Raw genomic sequence first — 23,605 nt, 5'->3', positions numbered from 1 at the left:
AACTACCTTAGATGTTTTCAAGGTGCTTTTGGAGTATTTGGAGGTCACAAATCCATTTTAAAATTCTGACAAGCTATTTGTATTTAGTGGACAGCACAAGGGTGATGTGGCTTCAAAATCATCTAGGGTTACAGTAGATTAAGGGAATGATTGAATGGGCATACATTCCGAATGAGCAGGTGATTCTGGCCCTTATCTGCCGTCATTTTTCTATGTTTCTATGTCCTACCTGGGAATACAGGAGTTTAGGGACAGCTCTCCTGGCATCTGCCTTGTGTTTAGCCTCTGATAGTTTAGATTTTAGTTATCCATGTGAAGGATTTGATTGGGGAGAGGGGGGGAGTAGTTTCATCTTTGTGGTTAGTTGCAAGTTTTTGCCTCTTTAAATCAGAATCGGTATTTGCATACGGGCAATGTTCCAGGCTGCATTTATTTTCTTGTCACTGGAAAACTCATGCTCTCTGTCTCAATCTGCTAGTAGGAGAACATATCTCAGCAGTCTAAACTGGTTTTGGAGGAATCAAGGAAAGGAAATAGCAGGTAAGACCAAATTTCACCCCTGTATTGCAGACAAACTGCATTTGTTTGGTTTGAACTTGCCATGATTCAGAGCAAAATTATTTTTTAAATAAATTTTTGACTGGTCCATGGTTTTTCTTGTTGTTTACCTCTAGCTTTTCAATAATTGATAGAATGAAGTTAATCGTAAAATAGCAGTGAAATACAAAACAAGTTAATAAATAATGGAAAGTAATAAGCCCAACTAAACTAAAATATGTAACACATTAGTCTTTGTTACAAAACATTAACTGAGATACCACAACTGCCAAAGCTTCTAAGGCCCCAGAATCTCTTAACAGTGCCATCTGGGCTATAGACTTACTACCCTGAGATATGTCCCACAGAAGCTATTGGCCAGGCTCCCCAGTTCTACTTCTTTTCTGCTTGACCAAGCATTTCCACTTCTTATCTGTCTTCTGCTTTCTAGCTCTCCTCGTTTTCTGAGCTTTTTGAACTCCCCTCCTCACAATACCGATTATGTTGTCAGTGACTCAGTCCATGAGTCCTCTGGTTTCCCTTCTCTGCCCTCAGTTTTCCTGTTTCCTTGGTTTTAATCCACTAAAATTTCACTTAAGCTTCCAGCTTCTATCATTCCCTCTCTAATAATAATAATAATAATAATAATAACAGCTTATATACCGCAATACCGTGAAGTTCTATGCGGTTTACAAAGATTAAGCAAAGTTACAAATTGACTGACTTTAAGAGGGGAGGAAGAAAAAGGGTTAATAGGACAGGAAATCCATTTTTGAGGAGAGAGTGATCAATAGAACAAGTTAATCGCTATAGAGGGGAGAGAGAAGAGAGGATCAGTTGTCTAGATACTTTAGGAACAGGTGTGTTTTCAGATGTTTCCTAAATTCCTCATAAGTAGTGGGCGAAAGCAATTGTTCTAGGTCTTTACCCCATGATGCTGCTTGGTGCGAGAGAAGATGTTCATGGTGTTTTTTCAGTTTACAACCTCTCACTGGGGGGGGAAACGAAGTTGGAATGTGAGCTTCTCTTGTGTCTGTTGGCTGAGAAGACGAAAAGGTCAGTTATATATTTAGGGGCAAGTCCGTGTAGTGCTTTGAAGCAGAAGCAGGCAAATTTAAACTTTACGCGCGCCTCCATTGGCAGCCAATGCAGTTGCCGGTAGTAGGTTGTCATGTGGTCAAACTTCCTCAGCCCAAAGATCAGTTTGACTGCTGCATTTTGCATCAATTGTAAACGCTGCATGTTCTTTTGGGAAATTGCTAAATAGGCGATGTTACAGTAGTTAAGTAGACTCAGTATGAGGGATTGGACTAGGGTTCTGAATGCCGCTGTATCAAAATAAGCTTTAATGGATCTGAGTTTCCAGAGAGTGAAAAATCCCTTTCTGATCAAGGAGTCTACCTGGTCTCTCATGGTTAGGCACTGATCCAAAGATACACCTAGTATCTTTATGGTAGGTTGGATAGGGTAATTAAGATTATTGATACATAGTGGTGATTTAGTGTCAAGCAGATGTGGCGAAGCAACGAAGAAAGTTGTCTTTTCTGAATTAAGTTTGAGCCTAAAGGTTGTCATCCAGTGCTCCATCACATTTATGGCTTCTGAAGCTTTAGGAATAGTTTCAGAGATAGAATTAACGAATGGGATGATGATCGTAAAATCATCTGCATAACTAAATAGTTTTATCCCTAACTGGGTTAGCTGCGTGCCTAGTGAGGACATGTAGACGTTGAAGAGCAATGGAGATAGCGGAGATCCTTGTGGCACACCGGATGGATTACTCCAGGTATCTGAAAGTTCATAATTAAAACGTACTTGATAAGTGCGGGACATAAGGAAGCCACGGACCCAATTCAGTACCTCGTCCCTGATACCAATGGTGTCTAGGCATTGCAGCAGTTTCCCGTGGTCTACTAGATCAAAGGCAGAACTCATATCGAATTGCATAACCAGGGCATTAAGGCCCTTACTAAACAGTAGGCGCAGATTGTCTAAAATAGCCGCAATTACTGTCTCAGTACTGAATAATGGTCTAAAACCAGATTGAGTTTCATGTAGGAGAGAGAACTGATCCAGATAATCCCCAGCTTCCCTCCACCGAGCCTACAACTTCCTACTTTAAGCTCCAATGAATGTTAATGGATCTTTCTTTGTGATCTAATTATGTAAACCAAATCGAGCTCCTATTTTTAGGAGATGATTCAGTATATAATACTAAGAATTAGATTAGATTTAACATCTTTGCTAAGATTTTTACACTTGCCTGCATTGTCATTCACCTGGCTTGACACTCCATGCACCAAGTGCCCTTCTGCTTTATTTCACAGGTGGTATGAAATAACTAGTTCAGGTCAGATTGGAAAGAGATTTATCATACTTAAATTTGGCTAATCATATACTTGGACCTTAAACAGATCTGTCTTGTTGTGGAATAGAATGTATAGTATTGAAATGGTTAATAAAGGAGGAGGGAGGTGAATTTCAAAGGTTCCAAAGTCTGCCTGCAGACTTTGCGCTATTGTTTTTGCCAGGGATTGAGTTAAACCACAGAAGACTTGCAGCTGAGGCTCTGAGCCTTGCACCTGAGCAAACGGAAATGCAGAGTGTGGCAGGCAGTTGGGAGTGTGTGAGCCAGGGAACATGTTGGTGGGAGGGGTAGAAATAGAGTATCAGAGAGAAACAACAAGCTTTAGAGTGCAAACAAATGCAGGAAGCACTAGCAGACAGCTCAAGGTCTGTTGCATTTCTCTTTTTTGCCCTCTTTCTCTGCCGCTTCCATGTGCAAACAGTTGTATTGGAGCTGGGTCTCCACTTTCACCCTGGGTATTCACCTAGAGGAGAGGTGGGGAGGTGAAGGCCAAGTCCTGATGCAGCAGGAAGTATCGCTGCCACCACCACAGGTGCATATTTGACTCATTGTTGTGCTGCTTTCTTGTATCTTTATTTGCTAATGTGTATGAGCTCTAGCTACATGACAGCTTCTGGCATGCTTAAACTGGTTCTAGGCTATGATGTATAGGTGAAAAATTTATATCTTTATGTAGCAGCATTGGCATTCCTTCTTGAAGAATGGTGTAGCTTAAAAAGTTAGCATAATCATAAGATTTTCTGCAAATGTCTGTGAGCAGTCTGCGTCAAAAATTATTCTCCTGTAAGAGGATGGTTGGTTTGTAAATTTCATTATGATGAAACACAGCCAGCAATCTAGAAAATTTGGTTTTAAGAACATAAGAATTGTTTTAAAAACATAAGAATTGTCATACTGGGACAAACCGAAGGTCCATCAAGCCTAGTATCCTGTTTCCAACAGTGGCTAACCCAGGTCACAGGTACCTGGCAACATCCCAAGGAGTGTAATTTTACCTGTCCTCTAGTGCAAACATAAACTGGCTGACTTCCTACCAGGCTGTTTTTCAATAATAAAGATGAGGTGTTTCACAACAGAAAATCTAAGTCTGGTATGCTGCCGCTAAGAAGACCATGGGACTTCTCCTGTGGTGATGGGCTCAGGTCAGTTACTGGGACAGACTTCTGACCCTCTTATTGGAGGCACCTCATCTGATTTACTGTTTCTAAATATTGTATTCCTGAGTTGTCTATTACCTTAAACTTGTGACTGTGAAAGGCAGGCTGTAAGTCCTGCAGATTGGATTTACATGAATTTTCTTTAGTGTATGTACTTAATAACCTTTGCATTACCTAGTCATTACATCAGACAATATAAAATAGATTAAAATGCACATGGGATGAGTCATAGGAATTAAGTGAATATCTTATAAAAGGTACCTTTTATTTGTATAACGGTGTTCTTCACAGGTTTGATAAACAGAACCCAAATATAATTTTCATACTGTCCTTTTAACCCTTTTATATGTGAGTAAGAACACTTATTCTAGTGCAATACGTATGTCATTCTGAACGGACAGATAATATCCCCATGCCTGCGAGCCATGCAGAAGGAATCCACTCCAGCTCCTTCACTAGAGGGCTGTGCTGCCCCCTTCAGTTTTTCCTTGTGCACGCACGTCAGAAGGAGTCTTTCTGATCTGCTCTGTACAGTATATTTCTTTATATTTTTTAGTCTTTTTTTGGTTTTTTTTTTCATAACGATTTTCGGTGCTCAGAGCTTCCCAGCTTTGCCTGTGTGGAGGAGAAGCAGATTGAGGATTGCAGCTGACAGACCAATCCCTCTGTGGTGCCTGTTGGCCAGCCTGCAGAAACCTTTTGGAACTTGGGGTCTGTTCCTCTTGTAGCATTGCTTACCTGCTGTGTCGCAGGGGCTTGAGCACAGGCAGTCAAGCATTCCGCAGGTTGCTGGTTGTGTTTCGCCTTCCCCCTTTCGTGTCTGTGGGGTTTCAAGGCTCAGTCAGTCTTGACTAGCAGTCTGAAGATTCAGCATTGGAGGAGTGATTTGTTTGAAGCAGTGATTTCTTTTCCCAGATCCAGCCACCTTTGGAGCTGAGGCAGACTGCAGTACATTTCCAGCACAGGGCACAGTGAGTAAGGCTGTTACAGCCTATGAGGACAATCACAGGGGGGCAGGGCAGAGGGTATTAAAACAATTTTTTTAAAGTTTTCTGCCCCTTCCCTTAGGCTTACCAACCTCTAAAATCCTAAATTTGCAGTATTTTTATTTTATTTAAAGCATTTTGGAGTTATTTTTGGGTGCCAAAATGCTGCCATGACTACCATCTTGGATTTCCAGATTTTTTTCCAGATTTCTCCAGAACCTACAAATCACCTCATTTTGCCTCTAAACCGACTGAGATGGAGTACTCTGGCTTCTTTACACTCAGTTCAAGCCAACTTTTCACTGGATGGGTGCCTGAAGAGTGCCCTTGCATCATGTGCTGCACAGCACATGAAGGGGGTGGGAGTAGTCAGCTTAGCCTCACCTTTGCTTTCTGCGGCTGAGGAACGGACAAGGGGTTTATTGGTTGGGAGTAAATCCCTTCCAGAGCCCTGGAATGGTGATATCCTAAGTAAAGGAGCATGGAGCCTGCAGAGAAAAGGAGACACAAGCTAGAGTCATCTAAAGGAGAATCCGCGCTGCTTAGTATGGCATTTTCTCCAGAATTTGTCAATCTGATGTGGAGAACATATGTGGATAGATGTGATCGCCAGGAAAAGTCTGCCAGCACACCAGGAGGCACATGAAGGGGCTTGGGCTCCTAGGGCGCATCTGTCTCAGTATCAGAGCCTGGCCAGGATCCAGTGGGCCTTTCCAAGGGAAATGACGAGGAGTCTTATTTGCCTTTACTGTCACAGAGTGAACCCTCCCTGTTGCAAGATGTAGGATCGCAGGCCAGTGTGAAGTGCGCAAGATACTATGGCGGCCCTCAATCAAGAGGGATGGCCCTCAGCTCTGGTTGAGATTATTGCATATTCTATGTTTCTATGTTTATTCTTTATGGGAGTTAAACCTGGACTTACAGTAGATTCCCTCTGCTCCCTGCTCTATAACAGTGGTCTCAAAGTCCCTCCTTGAGGGCCGCAATCTAGTCAGGTTTTCAGGATTCCCTAATGAATATGCATTAGATCTATGTGCATGCACTGCTTTCAATGCATATTCATTGGGGAAACCCTGAAAACCCGACTGGATTGCGGCCCTCAAGGAGGGACTTTGAGATCCCTGCTCTATAATGAGCAGTGAGAGCCCAGTCTTTCATGTTTTCCTGTCTTCCTGACATTAATATATTAGTCAAGGAGCACTGGGATGCTCCTGAAGGGTCCCTTAAATTAGCCAAGACTATGGCTCGGTTGTACAGTGGTGCCTCACACAACGAACTTAATTGGTTCCAGGAGCAAGTTTGTTATGCGAAAAATTCGTTATGTGAAACGCGTTTTCCCATAACAATACATGTTAAAAAAAATAATTCGTTCTGTAGCATAAAATATGCTAAGATGACATAAAAAAAGATAAATTTATCTTGTTAGAGCTGGTGTTAGACACAACTGGGGACTGCAAAGTCCAGGCAGAGGCTTACGGCTCTCTTTGACCAGGGGGGACAGTTGCCCTAGTTGCACTACCCTAACCCTATTCCTGCTATGTGTGACTGTGGTATTCTGTTAGCATGATATTTCTGTGTAGCATTCTATAATAATTTGGCTTATTCAATTTTCTTGATAGTAGAGGGGATATATGTGAAGGGGAGGGGAGACAGGGGTTTTGTTGATCCTTGCTGTGTATTATAATCACCCCCCACATACTCCCCAGTACCTTTTTAATCATCCCCCCTCGGTACCTTTTTTAATTCCTCCCATCTTTCCCAGCCAGTGGCGTACAGGCCAGAAGCGCAGAGATCAGGAGCAATTCCTCTGCACGCCTGTGTGGGCCCATGCCGATCTCCGAATGGCTGCTGTTAGTTCTTGTGAGTCCCGCGAGAGCTGACTGCAGCCATTCAGAGATCAGCGCAGGCCCAGGCAGTAGCACAGAAGGCTTGCTCTTGATCTCTGCGCTTCTGGCTGGGAAATTTGCTAGACCACCAGTTACGAGTGAGCGGGTGAGATTAAAGTTGCAGCAGTGGTGGCTTTTTTAAAAAAATATGTGGCGGCGGGGGGAGGTTTAAAAATATGCGGTGGCGGCAGAGGCTTAAAAATATGCAGCAGCGGCGGCAGGGGGGTTTAAAATATGTAGCGCCACTGCACAGGGAGCCAGGCGGAGAGAGGGCAGTTAAGCGCAGTGCCTGCGCGGAAGGATGCAGCTCGGGCGACTTCGTTGTGTGAAACGAAGTTCGTTGTAGGAAGCAAGACATGAAGTTCGTTGTGCGCAGCGTTCGCTGTGCGAGGCGTTCGTTATACGAGGCACCACTGTATTCGATGGCTCCAGAATGTCAGCAGCTGTTCGCTTATGCCTGCCAAGTGAGGGAGGCATGATATTAAAGGATATGCAGGATTGTAGAGTGGATATGCTTCTTAAAAGACAATTTGATACTACAGTACTTTCAGAAAATTTGGAACTTAAGACTAAGGTAATAAGTTTAGAGAGTAAAGCGAGTGACTTTGAGATTAAGATAAAAACTTTGGAAGTACAAGCTCTAACTTGGGCTAAGGACAGCTCTAGTTTGCACTTTAAGCAAGAAATGATGGAAAATTCTATTAGGAGATGTAATCTCTGGATTATCAACTTTTCTAAAGTTCATCCTTTAACTGCCCTGGCAATGTTTAAAAGGTATCTGAGTGAAATTCTGAAAGTGTCCGAAACCTCATAACCACCTCTCTCAAAAATATATTACTTTCCTACGACAGTTAAATCTCAAAATCCTAACCAGCAGAATATGTCTGCTGATAGCTTGGATTTGACTTTGGACACTGAGGTTCAAGTTCCAGTCACATTGATTGTACAGTTTGCTATTTGACTCTGATAGGGAATGGATGCTTAAGATGTTTTTCAAACACAAGGATGTATCTTTCTTGACGAATATTATAAGGATGTATTCGGATGTTTCTCATTCTACCCAGAAGAGAAGGAAACAGTTTCTCATTTTGAAGCCTCAGGCAGTTCAGTTGGGGACAATTTTTAATCTAAGATACCCCTGTAAATGCGTGCTGACATATAAAGATAATAGATATGTTTTTTTTGAACTGCAGCAGTTGTTTAATTTTATTTCAGCTAGAGAGCAATTGGTATCTACTACATGAGCTTGCTGTTTTCAAGATAGCTCAGGAAAGAATTGTTCATGAGCAGTCAGGCCATCCCTTTTAATTTCCTTGTTATTTGATTTCCTATGTTTATTTCAGTTATTCTTTAGCTACGTCCTCAAGGTATATTGAGGACTAACTATATTTTGTAATAAGGAGATACCTTTTAAATAATTTGGAGTTCTATATTTCATTTTTCATTGTATTTTTTCATGTTTTACTTGTAAAGATTGTCAAATGTTAAAATCATAAATAAAGAATTAAAATAATAAAAAGACAATTCGAAGTGCTAGCTTTGGGAATCAAGGCAGCTGCAGCAGCTTCCATTGTGACACACACCTGTCTTGCTAAGTCAGGGCTTGAGCTTGCCAACAATGAGCCTTTGCCACAACTCTTATTAACAAGAGTGGACTACGTAGTTGATGCACTCTATGACATGATCAGTCATGAGCAAAGTTTTGGCTTATTCACTCGCAGCCCGTAGAATGCTCTGGATCAGACAATGGGCTGAAGTTTCCTCCTCCAAAGTTAAACTCAGCTCCTTTCAAGAGACAAATGTTGTTTAGAAAGGGTCTGGAAGATCTCGTGACCAATGTGGCAGATTGTCATGCGAAATCTCTATCTGACCCTGAGGCCCCAGACTGTCAAGTTTTGTGTTTCCAGATGCTTTTGACAGTACTCAGGTGGAGCCTCCTCTCAGAGATCCTTCCAGTGAGCCAGACAGAGATTCTCAGGTCCCAGGCTAAGAGAAACCTCCAGTTTTCATTCCGCTCCAACCTCCAAGAAAGCACAATGATGCCTGGTTCTGAACAGTTCCCTTGAAGTTAGAGGATGGCTCTCAGAGTGTGCAGAAGCTTGGGCGCATTTCTTGTCAGATTATTGGGTGCTGGAGATCATTCAGAGCTGTTACAAGCTTAAATTTTCTCAGCCCCTAATGGACTGATTTGTGAACTATTCTGCGGGACGATCAGAGAGAGCAAGTAAGGTCACAGCTACAGTTCAGAGACTGTTAGAGATTCAGGATATAGGTTGTGCCACCTGAAGATTCGGGCTTGGGCAGATACTCCATATATTTCGTCATGCCCAAGAAAGGTTCAGATGATTGGAGACCCATTCTGAATCTTACACACATCAATGCAGCCTTGAAAGTACTGCACTTTCCCAAAAACTGTTTAATCAGTCATAGCGACGGTGGCATCGGGGGAATTTCTGGCCTTGCTGGATTTGCCGAAGGCCTACCTGCACATTCCCATCTTTCTGGAACACAGAAAGTTCCTGAGATTTCATGTCCTGGAAAACCAATACCAGTTCTCAGCACCTATCTTTCGGCTGGCGACAGTTCCTTGCACATTTACCAAGGTGATAGTGGTAGTAGCTGCCCATATACACAAGACGGGCTTGCAAGTTCATCCATACCTGGACGACTGGCTGATCAGAGCTCTGTCGTTCCTGGAAGAACAAGCAGAGTCAAGGCTGGATAGTGAATTTCTAAAAAAAAGCCATCTGGTTCCGTCCCTATCCCTGGAATACCTGGGAGTCTTCTTCAGCAGAGCAGAAGGTCATGTCTACCTTTCAGGGGCACACAGACACAAACTTTGCACCCAGATAATGAGTTTGTTGGCTAAACCAGCTCGGTCTGTATGGCACTACCTCCAAATGCTAGTCTCCATGGCAGCCATTATAGATGTGGTCCCATGGACGAAGACTCACATGCATCCTCTCCAGAGCACTTTACTGTCAAGGTGGTCTCCTCAACTGGACCTCCTGCAGATGTCTCTGCTGTGGACTCTGGAACCCCAGGCCAGTATGAGCTGGTGGCCCCATACGCAGACATTATAAAGGGGCATGCCACTCAGAATAGCCTTATGGGTTATTGTGACAACAGATGCCAGACTGTTTGGCTGGGGGGGCTCACTGCAACAGATTCCCAATCCAGGGGCATTGCAGAGGCTGAAGAAGAGTCTGAAGGGGTAAGCGGTCCAAGTCTTCTCAGACAGTGCCTACTGCAGTGGTGTATGTCAGTTGCCAGTGAGGCACTAAAAGTTTCAAGTTTATTAGGATTTTATATACCGCCTGCCTATCAAGGTTATCTAAGCGGTTTTTACAATCAGGTACTCAAGCATTTTCCCTAAAAGTGTGCAGCTGAGTCTGGAAGGCTACTTACTATTCAGGTGGGCAGAGTCTCATATTCAGGCTCTTTCAGTGGCACATGTATTGGGAGTGGACAATGTCCAAGCTGATTTCCTCAGGAAATAGACTGGATCTGGGAGAATGCATGCTGTCTGCAGCAGCCTTCCAATCCATTGTTCGTCGCTGGGGTCGCCCAATTTTCAATCTGATGGTGACAGCAAGAATCAGGAAGGCAGACTGATTCTTCACGGAAGCACAGGACTGGATGCTCTAGTCCAGCTGTGGCCGAACAGCTAGCTTTTGTATATGTTTCCTCCATGGCTCATGTTAGGCCAGATACTCCACAGGATTGCAAGCCACTGGGGAACAGTCATTCTTGTGCTGCAGAATGTCCCCACAGACCGTGATATGTAGACCCTAGTGCGTTTTCAGAGAGGTGCAACATAAGATTTGCCAGTGCTCTAAATGAGTCCAGCCTCACCTGCATACATTTCAGTTTAGCAGGAACTTGTCCAACTTTGTCTTGAAACCCTGGAGGGTGTTTTCCCCTATAACAGATTCTAGAAGAGCGTTCCATTTTTCCACCATTCTTTTGTAGGGAATCTATCCCCTTTCAACTTTAGAGAGTGCCCTCTCGTTCTCCTACCTTGGAGAGGGTGAACACCCTGTCTTTATCTACTAAGTCTATTCCTTCAGTATTTTGAATGTTTCAATCAAGTCCCCTCTTTTCAAGGGCAAAGAGGCCCAGTTTCTCCAATCTCTCATTGTACGGCAACTCCTCCAGCCCCTTAATAATAACTTTATAATAATAACTTTATTATATACCGCCATACCACAAACAGTTCTAAGCGGTTTACAAGGGAAGAAACTGTATACAAACAGAACCATTTTAGTTGCTCTTCTCTGGACCCTTTCGAGTAGTACCTTGTCCTTCTTCATGTACGGCGACCAGTGCTGGACGCAGTACTCCAGGTGAGGGTGCACCATGGCCTGGTACAGCGGCATGATAACCCTCTCCGATCTGTTCGTGATCCCCTTTATAATCATTCCTAGCATTCTGTTCGCCCTTTTTGCTGCCACCGCACATTGCACAGACGGCTTCATCGACTTGTCGATCAGAACTTCCAAGTCTCTTTTCTGGGAGGTCTCTCCAAATACCGCCCCGGACATCCTGTATTCGTGCATGAGAGTCTTGTTCCCAATATGCATTACTTTACACTTATCTGCGTTGAACCTCATTTGCCATGTCGATGCCCGTTTCTCAAGCTTGATTATGTCATGTTGCAGATCTTCACAATCCCCCTGTGTCTTCACTACTCTGAATAACTTCGTATCGTCTGCAAACTTAATCACCTCACTCGCTGTACCAATGTCCAGATCGTTTATAAAGATGTTGAAGAGCACGGGTCCAAGCACCGAGCCCTGCGGCACACCACTGGTGACGCTCTTCCAGTCCGAGTATTGTCCATTTATCCCCACTCTCTGTTTCTTATGCTCCAGCCAGTTTTTAATCCACGCGAGTATTTCACCCTTGACGACCTGTCTGTCCAGAATGACACACCCATTGCACTAAAAAAAGATTAGGTTCTTATCTTGCTTTTCTAGTAGATAGGTGTGTCATTCTGGAGCCCCCACCCTATCTGTTTTCTCCTGTTCCTGTCTACTGTCTCAATCAGAAAATTTAAGTCCAAACTGAAATTTGGATGTTAGTCAGACCTTAAGGGTAGAAAGAATAATCTATTGCTTTAACACATTGGGGTATTATTTGAACTCCATTAATGTTTCTGTTCGGCATGATTGTTTTGCTGTTTTGATTGTTCAATGGAAACCAAAAGAAACTTTGTGGAATGACGATGTTCCTAAAGTGACTTTATTTGAACATGTCAAAGTTCCAAAGGTACACTAATATCATCCACATAAAAGTAAAATGATCCACATAAAAATCTTAAAGGACCTAGTCCGCTAGGGATGCAGGACCCAACACGGTCCGCGCTTCGACAAAAAGTCTTCTTCAGGGGTCCCTGGGGGTCCCACAATGATGAATATGTGGGAAAGCTAATATGTGGTGAGCCAGAAGTGAGACACTGCTTGCATTTTGTTCAATGGTTATGTTTAACATGTTTGTTATAATTTCAGAACAGAGTTATAGTTTGGGGAGTTTTCCTATACCCCTCCTTCACATGTGTTTCTATATGGGGCTATCGCCTGCTTTGGCACAAATTGAAGGGGGCAGCAGAGCCCTCTAGTGAAGGAGGAGGGATTAAAAAGCGGGAGTGGATTCCTTCTGCACAGCTCGTGAACATGGGGATATTATCCATCAGTCCAGAATGACGCCTGTCTTCTAGAAAAGAGACTAGCAAGGTAAGAGTCTAATCTCTTTTTAAAAGTAGTACCTTCTGATAGCCCAATTAGCTTACAAGTCCATTGTATGTACCTCCTCAGTAGATACAGAGGAAATTGCATACCATGCTTTTAAGACTATTTAGACGCAGGGGCGTCCAACCTTGGCCCTTGCAAGGTTGGGTTTTCAGGATTTCCCAAATGAACATGTATGAGATCTATTTCCATACAATGGAAGCAGTGCTTGCATATAGATCTCATGCAGATTCATTGGGGAAATCCTGAAAACCCAATTGGATTGCAGCCCTCGAGGACCAATGTTTGACAACCCTGGTATAGAGCATATTACTTGGGTTAGATAAAAAATGTGAAAGGTAAAAATTATAGGAATTATTTTGATCAGGCTAATATAAAGGTATTAGGCACTCAAGGCAAACTTGCAGACTCTCAGGGCCTCCCCTTCCACTCCACAAAATTTTGATAATTAAACAATAATTATCATACCTGACTCCACCTCTGCCAGAGCAATCCTTTAACTGTACATAATTAGGCATAATATTTTTAATACTTTGTATTTATATGAGGGCAGTTTCCAAAAGCCATTTACCTGGATAAATGGACTAGTTGAAAAATGACCATGCTATATCTGCAGATGCTGACGGTTCCTTAAATTTCTGGTGGTTTTCAGGGTCTATGTTGCTTTGACCTCAGCTGCTATTTGCTACCATTCTAGGCAGCTGTCTAGTCTACCTAATGGTTAACCATGAATTCCATGTAAATTGCCAAGAGAAATCTGTACATTGAAAGAAACACTCCTCTTGTTTTTCTGTAAGTGCTCCTTTGTCTGCTGTTAAGGTTGGGTAATGGACCTCTAACCTAGCTGCTGTCACAGTGCTTAAATATCTCTCCCATTCACCTCTGCTGTTACTCGTACTGCTGCAGTGTCAGTACCTCCTGTCTCCTATCTGCTGTTAAAGCTGATTTAGAGAGTTGCACGGGGACAGAAATTTCTGCTTTCCTCATGTTCTAATTCAATTCCTTCCATCCACTATCTCTCTTCTCTCTGGGTCTTCCATTTGCTTTGTTACTGTGCCTCTCCCTTTCTCCACCCTTTCAAATTGGTCTGGCACCCATCTTCTTCCCTCCGCTCCCCCCATAGTCTGGCATCTTTGTCTTCTTCACTGCCAGCGTCTTCTCCCCACTCTCTCTCCCCCATTTCCTTTCAGCGTCCTTCTCCCCCCCATCTTCCTTTCCTATCAGCGTCCTTCTCCCCCCTCTGTCTTCCCCATGTGCTTTCAGCGTCCTTCTCCCCCCTCTGTCTTCCCCATGTCCTTTCAGCGTCCTCCCCCTCCGTCTTCCCCATGTCCTTCTCCCCTCTCAGTTTTACCTTAAGCGTCTTTTCCGTTCCACTCCACCTTTCCTCTCTTTCTCCCTCCCTGCCTCTTACCTTTGTGGCGCTTCCCTGCTGACTGACAACAGAACAGGCCCGGTCTGACAAACCTCCCTGTCCTGTAGCCGCGAATCTAAATTACCTTCTTACAGCAGCTGGAGTATTGAAGCTGCTGTAAGAAAGTAATTTAGATTCGCGGCTACAGGGCAGGGAGGTTTGTCGGACCGGGCCTGTTGTCGGATGGTCGGAGGAAGCGCCATAAAGGTAAGGGGACCTGGTCGGCTGTGAACCCCCCCCCCCCCCCCATCTATGGCTGCACCCGGGGCGGACCGCCCTCCCCACCCCCACTTGGTACGCCACTGCCGATTGCAGCACACAGCCGATCGGAACGGGAGTCTTCCCGATGTCAACGCTGACGTCGGAGGGAGGGCTTTGATTAAGCCCTCCTTCCTACATCAGCGCTGACATTGTGGAAGACTTCCGTTCCGATCGGCTATGTGCTGCAGCAGGGCAGGTAGGGAGAAGACGAGCCTCGCATCCAACCCTGCAGGAACCCCGCGACCCTCGGAGGCGTCCCCACGGGATCCCCGCGACCCTAGGGGGCGTCCCCACGGGATCCCCGCGACCCAAAGGGGGAACCCACGGGATTCCCATCGTCTCCGTTCCCGTGCAGCTTTCTAAGCTTATTACTGCTCAGTGAGAGCCCTTCCTCCTTCCTGCTTTTTTTATGAGTGCCTAACTTCTATCTAAGGTTATTATTATGGGATGCTGTTCTAAAAGTACTCCTGCCTGCTGGAGGAGCTGTGTTTGAAAATAATTTTAATAGAAAGCAACTGTGAATTTTTTATATATGTCAAGATAAGTGTTTAGAGTTGTTGATTCTCTAGCTGATGGCATCCTTTAGAACAGCAGTTTTCGCTAATTTTTAAGTGAGGCAGTTTTGGGCCCAAAAGGGCTGAAGGAGAGCTAAAAATATATCTTCCTGCTTGGGGCCATAATGCCAATAGCGCTTCTCAACATTCATTCTTACCAGAATACCTGGCTTTGGTCATACAATGAACCCTATGCAAATACAGGACCACAAACTAAAAGACCTAATATACATAACTGAAACCCATGATGCCAGACTCTGCAGGCAGTACACCACCAGAGAAATAAAAATATGCATTTCTTCCTGAACAGTGCAAGATATAGTTGACAAATGTAAGTTCTCAAAATTGACAATTTGAATTGATTGAAAATAAATAATTTAACTTCTTTTGTTTGGTGATTTTATTTTTCTGATCATCTTTTCCCAGACTCTGGCAGCACTTCTGTCTGTGCTCTTAACTCTGTTTCCAGAATCTTCTTATCCATTTGCTGTTTTTCTCTCTTTCACTTTCTGTCCTACATCCATCTTTGATCCAAACAGACCGGGGATTTTTAAATTACAGTCCACTTGAGGGGGCAATACTTTCAAAATAAAACAAAACACAAAAAAACCCCTCTCATCAATGCTGGGCAAGTTTCTCAAATAGTATCTTCATATAACATTTAAAGGCACTACACATTGCAAATAAAATCAATATAAAAAGCTTATCCTTCCGGCTTCCTGATGTAAAGTAGCGAAACACAGACTGTGTTGGAGCCGTGAACTGACCTTTTCAGATAAGTGGTCTACTGTTAAACAACTTTTGTAGAGCCATAACATTTGCCACTCCAGTAGAAGCAAGTATCCTTGCTCCATGCAATGTGTTATGATTAAAATTCAAGCACCTTTCCAGCGACATTGTACCGCTGCTGTGGCGCCTTGCTGAAGAGCTTATGAGCACATTTAAATATTTAAAAGTCTTTAAATGTTATATGAAGATACTATTTGAGAAACTTGCCCAGCATTGATGAGAGGGGTTTTTTGTGTTTTGTTCTACATCCTTCTTTGGCATTAACTTTTAACATTCAACTTTCCATTTTTCTGCTTTCTTCTCAGTTTGTCTACTTTTCCATGTCTTCCCATCCTCTCCATCCATGTGCACCATTTTCTCCCTCTTTCTAACCTTTCCCTTTCCTCCCACAAAGGTCTGGCATCTTCTTCCCCTTCCCCATCAGGATCTAGCACTTTTTGTTTCCAGCACTGCAGTCCTGTACTCTTTGGGCCACAGGCAGCATGAATGAAGCCTTTGGCAGCCCCTGAAGCTTCCCTGCTGCTACAGCTCCCTACTGTGGGGGCAAGGAGGGAAAGCTTCTGGGGGCCACCGAAGGCAGCTTGTTTAATTCATTCATGCTGCCCATGGCCCAAAGAGAAGAGTACAGTACTGCAGCGCTGGAAACAAAAAGTGCCGGATTCTGGTGGGGATGATATTCCTCACATGCTCCGTAGGCTGCCACAGAGGTCTCTTAGGGCTACCATTGGCTCACAGGCCTTGCAATAAAAACCTCTACTCTAGGAACGCAATTCTGCAAGCTATACAGAACTTGAGATCTTATTTCTTGCCCATCAGTTACATCACCCCAAATGACATGTCTGGATGGCTTAAGATATTCTCGCAGCCCAAGAGAGGTGATTCCTCTGAGTGTCTCTGTTATGCTGCTTGTTCGCCACAGTAGCTGCAGCCATGTTCTCTTCCTTTCCTGGTCTAAATGCACCAGAATGACACTTCAAAGAAAAAAAAAGAGACAAAGTGTCCTTTAACCACTATAATCACTTGAAAGGGGAAGTCAACCGTGCAATAATTAATTAATTTTATTTGAAAATGCTGTCAGTATATATCAGTTAAAGATGTTTTGCGGCATGATAAATAATGATATAGACCAGCAACAAAGTTTATGACTCTAGGCATCTAAGTGAAGATAAATGTAAGGAGCAGCCCATCTAGAAGTGATATGGCCTGGAGGTCAGTACAGGAGAGGAGAAAGCACCATCAAATTATTGATAATAGAAGACAATGTTGAATGTAATTTAGTAGACAGCATCTGTACTTATCAGTAGAATATTGTGGCCTCTCAGGGAGAAGGAGCTGTTCCTTTCATGGCAAGTGTTTGTGACTCTGGCAGTGTCACTTTTGCTATAACAAGCCTGGCAGCAGTAGGAAACTATTTGCTGCATCTCTTCTCCCCGAGGTTGGATATGTCCCCGCTGACTTTAAACTGTTGTTTAAGATTATCATCTTATTAAAGCCTTTCCTGAGACTTAAATCAGGGAATAAGATGAATTTATCTGGCTTATATTCTGTCTCTTGTGTGCTAAAAATGATATTTAAGGTTTATACTAATAAATCATTTTATTTTGCTTAATGTTATGCAGAAAGTTGGGGTCATAGGTCCATCTGAGCCACATGTCCGCTGTCCATCTGTCATCGAGTTTGGAAAGTATGAAATACAGACGTGGTACTCATCCCCATACCCACAGGAATATGCACGGTAATAAAAGTTATAAATATATCTAGTGTAGAGTCTGAATGTGAGCCATATGTATTCAGATAGTTCTGAAGAATATCATTGTTGATGTTTTGAAAATCAGACCTATTCATTAATTTTGAATTTTGCAGAGAACTCCTGATAGTATTACTTTGCTGATGATAATCACATTTCTTCTTTTCCTGTTTCTTAAACATTTGGGGGGAGGGGGTCTGTCGGTTGCTTCCTGTTCTTTTGACTTCCCACTCAGCCTTTCTCAGCTTCTTGAGCTTTTCTGCCATTCTTTTTTTTTTTTTTAGCTACTTTCCTCTATAATCCCGTTGTTGATAGTTCTTGATAGAAGCAATAGACCACAGCTCCCTTAGGAGCCTGGTACATGTGCACTCTAAATCTTACCCCTGTGTATTGCTGATGTGCAGTAGCTAAAGTTCCCTCCCTCTGTATTTAGTCCCCATAGGCTGCCAGTGCTGCTTTTCTAGCATCGCTATCATTTCTGTCACCCCTTATGCTGAATTTGTTTGAAGTTTGAAACCCTTTGTTGTTCTTCTGTCTTTGAGCACTGCTGTCCTGCCTTCCCTTATTAGTCCTCCTGCAAGAGCCTAGTCATCTTCTGGGGTCTTCTATTGTAATTTCCTATTTCATTTCCAAATCATTTTGAGCTTAGAAACATAGAAACATAGAAATAGACGGCAGATAAGGGCCACGGCCCATCAAGTCTGCCCACTCCAATGACCCTCCCTATCTATCTTTGCGGATAGATCCCACATGTTTGTCCCATTTGGCCTTAAAATCTTGCACGCTTCTGGCCTCAATAACCTGAAGTGGAAGACTATTCCAGCGATCAACCACCCTTTCTGTGAAGAAGAACTTCCTAGTGTCACCGTGCAGTTTCCCGCCCCTGATTTTCCACTGATGTCCCCTTGTTGCCGCGGGACCCTTGAAAAAGAAGATATCCTCTTCTACTTCGATGCGACCCGTGAGGTACTTGAATGTCTCGATCATATCTCCCCTCTCTCTACGTTCCTCGAGTGAGTAGAGCTGCAACTTCCCTAACCGCTCCTCGTACGGGAGCTCCTTGAGTCCCGAGACCATCCTGGTGGCCATTCTCTGGACCGATTCCAGTCTCAGTACATCCTTGCGGTAATGTGGCTTCCAAAATTGTACACAGTACTCCAGGTGCGGTCTCACCATGGATCTATACAGTGGCATAATGACTTCCGGTTTACGGCTGACGAAACTCCTGCGTATGCAACCTATGATTTGCCTTGCTTTGGATGAAGCTTGCTCAACTTGATTTGCAGACTTCATGTCTTCCCTGACAATCACTCCTAAGTCTCTTTCTGCTTCAGTTTTTGTCAAGATCTCGCCATTTAGGGTGTAAAGTTTGCGTGGATTTCGGCTTCCCAGGTGCATGACTTTGCATTTTTTGGCATTGAAACTGAGTTGCCAGGACCTAGACCAGTGCTCCAGTAGAAGTAGGTCATGCATCATGTCATCTGCCATTGAATTATTGTCTGTTGTGCTCTTGTTCACTACATTGCTTAGCTTGGCATCATCGGCGAATAAAGTTATTCTTCCTCGGAGCCCTTCTGTCAAGTCTCCTATGTAGATGTTGAACAAGATCGGGCCCAGGACGGAGCCCTGTGGCACTCCACTTATCACCTCTGACATTTCGGAGGGGGTGCCATTCACCACTACCCTCTGAAGCCTACCTCCAAGCCAGTTCCCAACCCAATTTGTCAATGTGTCGCCCAGACCTAAAGAACTCATCTTGCTTAGCAACCTGCGGTGTGGTACGCTATCAAATGCTTTGCTGAAATCTAGGTAGACAATGTCCAGGGACTCACCAGCATCCAGCTTCCTCGTTACCCAGTCAAAGAAGCTGATCAGGTTGGATTGGCAGGATCTCCCCTTAGTAAATCCATGCTGGCGGGGATCCCTTAGTTTCTCCTCGTCCATGATTCTATCCAATTGGTGTTTGATTAGGGTTTCCATTAGTTTGCTCACTATCGATGTGAGACTCACTGGTCTGTAATTTGCCATCTCCATCTTGGAGCCTTTCTTGTGGAGTGGGATGACGTTAGCTGTCTTCCAGTCCATCGGGACGTTACCTGTACTAAGGGAGAGATTGAAGAGCGCGGATAGCGGTTCTGCTAGGACATCACCCAACTCCCTGAGCACCCTAGGGTGTAGGTTGTCAGGCCCCATTGCCTTGTTGACCTTGATTTTTGACAGCTCGCAATAGACGCTGCTGGGTGTAAACTTGAAATTACTAAACGGGTCAACTGATTTAACCCTTGTCTGTGGCTGAGGGCCGATTCCCGGCGCCTCGCGGGTGAAGACTGAGCAGAAGTATTTATTTAACAGTTGGGCTTTTTCCGAGTCTGTTTCTACATAGTCTCCGTCTGGTTTTCTTAGACGTACTATCCCTCCCGAGTTCTTATTTCTGTCACTGATATACCTGAAGAAAGATTTATCTCCTTTCTGGATGTTCTTTGCTAGAGACTCCTCCATGCGGAATTTGGCCTCCCTAACTGCTGCTTTGACGGCCCTTGACTTGGCCAGATATTTTACTCTAGAGTCCTGTGTCCCTGATTGTTTGTAGGAGATGAATGCTTTTTTCTTCTCTTTGATGATGTCCGAGATCTCCGTAGAGAACCACTGTGGCTTGTTGTTCCTACTCCGTTTGCTTACTGATTTAACATAGCGGTTTGTTGCTTCCTGTATGGTGGCTTTCAGAGTTGACCACATTTCTTCCACGCTGTCGGTGTCTGCTTGGCTTTGTAGCGCCTGGTGAACGAAGTCTCCCATGTCTTGGAATTTTGTGTCTTTGAATTTGAGAACCTTGGTCATTGATGTAGATTTCGTGAAACCTTTCCTGATATTGAACCATATCATATTGTGGTCACTGGAGGCCAAAGTTTCACCCACCGAGACCTCTGTGATACTTTCCCCATTGGTAAGTACTAGGTCCAGTATTGCCTGATCCCTTGTTGGTTCAGATACCAGTTGCCTGAGTCTTGCTCCATTCAAAGAGTTTAATAGCTTTCTGCTGTTGCCGGAAGAAGAGGAAAGTGTGACCCAATCCACATCAGGCATGTTGAAGTCACCTACCAATACTGTGTCACCTCGTAAGGTGATATTCTCTATATCTCCGATTAATTCCTTTTCTAGGTCATCTTGATGTCTTGGGGGTCTGTATACTACGCCAAGATACAGGCATTTGTCCTTCCCTCTGGCCAAATTTACCCAAAGGGATTCCCCAGTGTACTGTACATCCGTGATTCTGGTGACCTTAATGTCATCTTTAGTATATAATGCTACACCTCCTCCCATTTTACCCTCCCTGTCCCGGCGAAGCAAGTTGTAACCTGGTATGACCATGTCCCACCCGTGGGAGTCTGTGAGCCAGGTCTCAGATATCGCCACTACATCCAGGTCAGCATTCCTCATTTCTGTTTCTAAGTCTAGGATCTTATTTCCCAGACTGTGGGCGTTGACGTACATAGCCCTCCACGTTGTGTATTTGTTGTATCTCAGTGGGGACGATCCCTCTTTATCAACTAGGACCCCATTAGCATTATTCGCATGTCTCTTACACTCCCTAACATTATTTGCCTGTCTCTTACACTTCATAGACCCAGAGCTAAAGCTTGAACCTGTCTCGGACTCCCCATGACTATAGTGTGCTCCTATCTCAGACTCGGTAATGTGTGTACTCTGTGGGGCTATTCCCGTTTGGGCTACTCGAGCTCCTTTAGTGCGATTTGCAACGTGTGCACTCTCTCTGGACCCAGAATTATAATGTGTACCCCGTCTAGACCCAGAATCGCTATGTATCCTCCCCCTAGACCCAAAATTGTAATGTGTCCCAGAAATATAGTATTTACTTAGCTCAGTCTCAAAAGAGTATTGGTAGCTTAGCTCGTCATGTGGGTTGTTTGTGCCCGTACCCTCCCCCAACTTACCTAGTTTAAAGCCCTGTGTAGTAGGTGGGCTAGACGGTGAGCTTGATAGTTATTTATGCTGGCTTTAACTGTATGAATCATTTAGGCTGAAAATTGAGTGGCATTAGATATACAATCAAAAGTTATGCATTTAGGATGAGAATGGCTGGGGGGAATGGGGATGGCAGGCAGAGGGCACCAAAAATTATCTGGATAGCTCCAGTATTCAGCTCTATCCAGATAACTTTAATTGTGTAAATAGGCTACCTAACCTTACGGGGCAAAGCCATCTGAAAATCCACATAGAACTAAATGGATAAGTTCTTTTCAAGTAGAATTTCCCTCACTGAATATTCTGTCTGTTTTCAGCTTTTCCTTTTGTCCAACAGCGAGCAAGCCAAGTTCCCTTCCCACTATATAAAGTTGATTTTCTTCAGTTTATCCCTCACTAGACTTCAAAGCTTGTGTATCACATTCATAGTCTGCCAGTTTCCAAACTCATGAATACTACACTTCACTCAGATCCCTTCACTTTCTCCTTATCTGTTAACATTCATTGTAAAGTCCTTCTGCTAATGTTCCTTGGTTTTGTGAATTTTACCCCTCTGACCCCCTCTGTTGTCCTATACATTGTATTTCATAGCACTACTTCAGATATACAATGTTTATACTAGGACAAGCAGGCAGCATATTCTCACATGTGGGCGACGTCATCTACGGAGCCTGGTATGGACACTGTTAAATGTGAACTGTCACTTTAAGTTTTAAGAAACTTCATGATTGCCCGCACCGCACATGCCACGAGTGCCTTCCCGCCCGTTCTAGGCTTGTGGTACCTCAGTTCTTCATTCTCCGCACAGTGAACAAGTGCTTTTTTCTGGACGTCCAGTTGGCGTTGCTTTCAATCCATATCATATTTCTAACTGGCCTTTGGACATTCTTTTTTCTCTTTTACTTTGTTATTATTTTTAAAAAATAATAATAATTTCTTTTCCTCATTTGGGTTCCTGCCCTCGTGTGGGGCTTTCTGCCTTTGTTTCCGGCTTTTCAGCCTTTGATTTATTTTTCTTTCTTTTTTTTCCCTTTATATTCTTTTACAAATTGTTAAACAATAATTTAGTGAAAATAAACAATTGAAGTAAGAAACAAAAGGAACAAATTATAAAATAATTCCACTTTAGTAACCAGCCTTTGATTTATTTTTCAGCAGTTTTTCCTCAAAATTTAATCATTGAGTTTAATCTTGCCACTGCCATCTTTCCGTCCATGTTGAAACCATTGATGGGCTTTAAAAAGTGCTGTCGCTGCCAGCAGCCTATTTCACATAGCTGGTGTTTGCAGTATTTAGGCCTTGAGCATCGTGTTGACTCCTACCTGCGCTGTTCCACCTTGCAGAAGCGCTCACTCAAACTCATCGCATTCAACAAAAGAATCTCTTTGGTTTGGCTATGGACACCGGAAAACATCCTGAGCCTGCGATACCAGCATCAGCATTGGCATCAGATGAAATTTCAGCATTGGGGACGCCAGCTAAGAAGCCATCCTCCTCCCAACCAGTGAACCAAGCCTCTACAGCATTGAGTCCCTTGATGCAGGCTAAAAGGCGATGCCACCGCTCTATATCTCTACAGGTCGTATCTCCTTCAGGGCGTGCATCCTCTTTGAGGTCATCCACTCCTAGACAGTCAGCCGCACCAATAGTACCGACTGTTGAGCCAAGGGTACAGGTGCAGCTCTTCAAAGAACAACTCAATGAGTTCTTCAGGAGGGAGATCAGTGACATGTTTAAATTACATGTGACACCGGTGCTAACATCGACTCCCTCGGTACCAGCCCAGCCTAAGCATAGCACCTTAAGGCCACAGGGTGCCGAGTATAGTTCTCCATTGAGGCATCAGTCTACATTTCATAGATCTACCAGTAGACGTTGATGCTCTCCATTGATCCTCAACATCACAGTGTCACTCCCTATCAAAACATCGTCTTTCTACATCGAGGCGTTGATGTCCTCCTTTGATGCAGCGCTGCTTTTAATCAGCTAGACACTCTGCATCGAAACACCATTGATCAATCTCTCATGACACCATACTGACTCTGAGTGTAAGCCCACTCTGCACTGGAGTCATATGACATACCTTCGGATCAATATCCTTCTCCCCCAAGAAGGAGATCTCCGCTTGAAGAACTGTCTTTTACTAAATATATTAGACAGCTGGGCAAGGCCCAA

General features: G+C 43.8%; 1 protein-coding gene across 3 annotated transcripts in view; it reads left to right on the top strand.

Annotated features, from left to right (window-relative positions):
• The window catches only part of KAT6A (lysine acetyltransferase 6A), a 408,346-nt gene that overhangs the window by 200,167 nt on the left and 184,574 nt on the right, over positions 1–23,605 (top strand). For all 3 annotated transcript variants that reach the window (XM_033949340.1, XM_033949338.1, XM_033949341.1), the window contains one exon: positions 17,319–17,434. In XM_033949340.1, the coding sequence (XP_033805231.1) occupies positions 17,319–17,434 (116 nt within the window). The remainder of the gene's footprint in view (positions 1–17,318; positions 17,435–23,605) is intronic.

The sequence above is a fragment of the Geotrypetes seraphini genome, chromosome 6 (assembly GCF_902459505.1).
Source record: "Geotrypetes seraphini chromosome 6, aGeoSer1.1, whole genome shotgun sequence".
NCBI lineage: Eukaryota > Metazoa > Chordata > Amphibia > Gymnophiona > Dermophiidae > Geotrypetes > Geotrypetes seraphini.
This window is presented reverse-complemented; position numbering and strand designations above follow the sequence as displayed.